This window comes from Diabrotica undecimpunctata, chromosome 4, assembly GCF_040954645.1.
Source record: "Diabrotica undecimpunctata isolate CICGRU chromosome 4, icDiaUnde3, whole genome shotgun sequence".
NCBI classification, from domain to species: Eukaryota; Metazoa; Arthropoda; class Insecta; order Coleoptera; family Chrysomelidae; genus Diabrotica; species Diabrotica undecimpunctata.
Genome location: NC_092806.1, coordinates 16,133,857 through 16,136,867, shown reverse-complemented (window position 1 = coordinate 16,136,867; position 3,011 = coordinate 16,133,857). Strand labels below are relative to the sequence as shown.

Below are 3,011 nucleotides of genomic sequence, written 5' to 3'. Positions count from 1 at the left end.
CACTTGTCTATTTAAAATATCTATATACTGGCAGAAAACATAAATATAGAAAAATTTAGGAAACATTTAATTGTCTACAGATTTTATAAGAAGTCTGAAGTATAAAAAGTACAATTATTGTAAATTTTGGTTGTACCTATTTAATATAATAAATTTACTTCATAATTCATAGCGTGTTTTGTTGAACGTTATGTTAAATTTTTTCTGCATATTATTGGCAAAAATAAATTTTTTGGATACTATTTACAAAAGTCGTACATATTTATCCGCATATCTTTTACGTTTAAATATGCATAGTTGCCTAAGTCTGCTCATTATTGCACTAATAAATGCTTTTTACTCTACAAAAAAATGTATGGAAAAATATTCTATAATAAACACGCAAAAAAATAAACAATTGTCTGACTATTAAAAAAACGTCCTGTAGATAACTACGCAAGAACTTTGTATTCACTGGTTTTGAAATTGAACAGTTTAATATTGGAATTATTCTGTTAAATTATTTACACCTACCAATGAACGGCCAAGTTTTATCATAACGCTTTATTATTGTGAATTTAAAAATAGCAACAACGTCCAATATTTATTCCAAAATTAATATTGTTTTTGCAAGATTTTTAAGGCTATTACATTAAACACACATGTGGTAAAATGAACCCATGTCGACATCGGAAACAATCCCAACCCTTCAATTACGTGTGTCTTGATTACAGCCACTCGAAAGTTACGCCTCTACCTCCCTGAGCGGTCTCTTCTCTTCGCCAAATTCACGTGTTCTGGACTCCGTTCGGCTGAGAGCGTGCGCCAGCATTTCTACCCCACGTTGTCGACCCTATAAAAGCAGATGTAAACATCCTATCTGGCAGTAATAGCGCCCGCATCAATTGATAAAAACCGCGAAAATGCCGTCGAGTGAAAATACCTTAGTGCTCATGAGTATTGTGCCGGATCACCGGAGTATCTCCCCGATGACTCCGTCTCCTTCGAAAGAAATGAAAGGAATAAGGTTGTTTCGTGCTATAAGCAGAAAACTAACCCGGAGATCCAACGAAGACCTTAATTATCAAGAAGAAACCGATTGTCATTCTTCCAGTTCTGATTCTTGCTCATCAACTTCCTTAGGCAGAGTAACCAGAAGAAAAGAAACGATATCTGCAGACTCTGGATTTAGATCAATTTCCCCCAATCATATGTCGAGTAGTTCTAGTGAAGCAGGTAGTGATATACAGACGAGATCGAGGCATCACCATTCCACCTCAGCTGAAAGTATAAGGAAAGTTTTTCAAAATTTACACTTAAATGTTAGATCCCAAAGTTGTACAAACACCAAAGAAAAGAGGAAATCCAAGAAACCACCACCAAAGGGAATTCTAAGACAACCAGTGACTTACACTTACATAAAAGGACTGTCAGGTTTACCTACACAAAGAATACCAAAGAACTCTAAAATGTTTCAATCTTGTGGTTGCAGTATGTACTATAGGCCGAGTAGATAAGTTTTGTTATATTAGGTCTTAGCAATATCAAATTTTTGGTGACTTATCCTATTTCAATAAGACTGTTGAATCTTATAATTATCATATTTAGCTTTTAAGAAACTTGTATAAGAATCATCTTTTTTACATTTCATCCATTGTTCATCATTCACTAGAAATATGTATACTCTTGAAAGGGACACAATTATCAGCATATTATATGATTCATTACCTTTTTAAAAGCACCAAAAACATTCTACACACGAACAAAATTGTTAATATAAGACACTTTTATCAATTTTTTGTAATGATACTGTGCTTCATCAGAACAATTTAAAATTTCCAACTAGTGCCTTGTAGACTGTCCCTAAATAAACAAATTTATTGAAAAATTGTGGTTGTTCTGTTTTATATATTTCCCATTTCCTCTTATAGATTGGTAAAAAGATACTACGAGAAACAGTAAGTACAAGTATTTCGAAAATAACTTATCTGGTTAGGTTTTTAAACAAATATTCTGAAATATTTTAATACTCAGTAAACATTTATTATTCACATATTAATATTTAAATAAATCATGTTGTATTGTATAGAAAATGCTTTAAACATTAAAAATATTTCTAGAATTACAATCATAATATATAGATAAAATTTTTATTAATAATTTTATTAACATTTTTCCATAAAAAAATATTTGTTGGGAAGTTAATTTTCATCCGTTTTTTTATTATCTAGACAAAAGTTAACAGTTAATAAGTTTTAAAGAGTGATATTATATTATAAAAAAAAATACTATATTCCAAAAAAAATTTTATGGACCAACTGAAACAATTAAAAAAAGCACTTTATTGGGGACTAGCTAGCTGGTTACTTAACAAGTTTTTTTGTATAGGCCACTAAAGCAAACAGCTATAATTTTCCTGTTGTTTCCTGTCTCCTACAGTGATTTAGGTAATAGTTTTTAGTTACTAACAATTAGAAGTCTAAAATGCACAATTTTACTATTTACTTAAATAAAATTGAAGGTCACAATTTTAAATGATTTTATGTTAAATGCAATTATTTTTACTGGTCTGAGAATATAAAAACAGTGTGCATTTTTCGACTTCTAACTGTTATTAAGTAAAAAATCATCCCTCAAACGACGAAACGTATGGATCTTTGGTGTTTGACCTCAAAGGCTGATACTATCTAAAAAACTTAGTAATACCTGGCCAAGTCAAAGTAATAAGAAAAATCTTTTAAGTTGTAACTTTTAAATAAGTGAAAAAGCTCTAGACTTAGGGCAATTACTAGTTTTATTGGGAATAAGCCACAATTTAAATTTAAAATAAGTTTATTTTTGACGTTTTGATTTCTACTTCGGAAATGGTTCTCAAAATACAAATATTAATAAATTAAACAATTTTTTTGTTTGTTACTTGGTGAAAAATTCTTCTAATAATTAAATTTTATCTGATTCATTCATATTAACGATTCAGACATATAGTTATTATACATTTTAAAGTAGACGACGTTGCATTCCTGAGACGACTT

General features: G+C 30.0%; 1 protein-coding gene across 1 annotated transcript; it reads left to right on the top strand.

The window, feature by feature from the left end:
* Positions 1-877: 877 nt before the first annotated feature.
* Positions 878-1,836, top strand: LOC140438141 (uncharacterized). Its single transcript, XM_072527851.1, has one exon. The coding sequence runs from the start codon at positions 903-905 to the stop codon at positions 1,494-1,496; it is 594 nt and encodes a 197-aa protein (XP_072383952.1). The 5' UTR covers positions 878-902; the 3' UTR covers positions 1,497-1,836.
* The last annotated feature ends 1,175 nt before the right edge of the window (positions 1,837-3,011 follow it).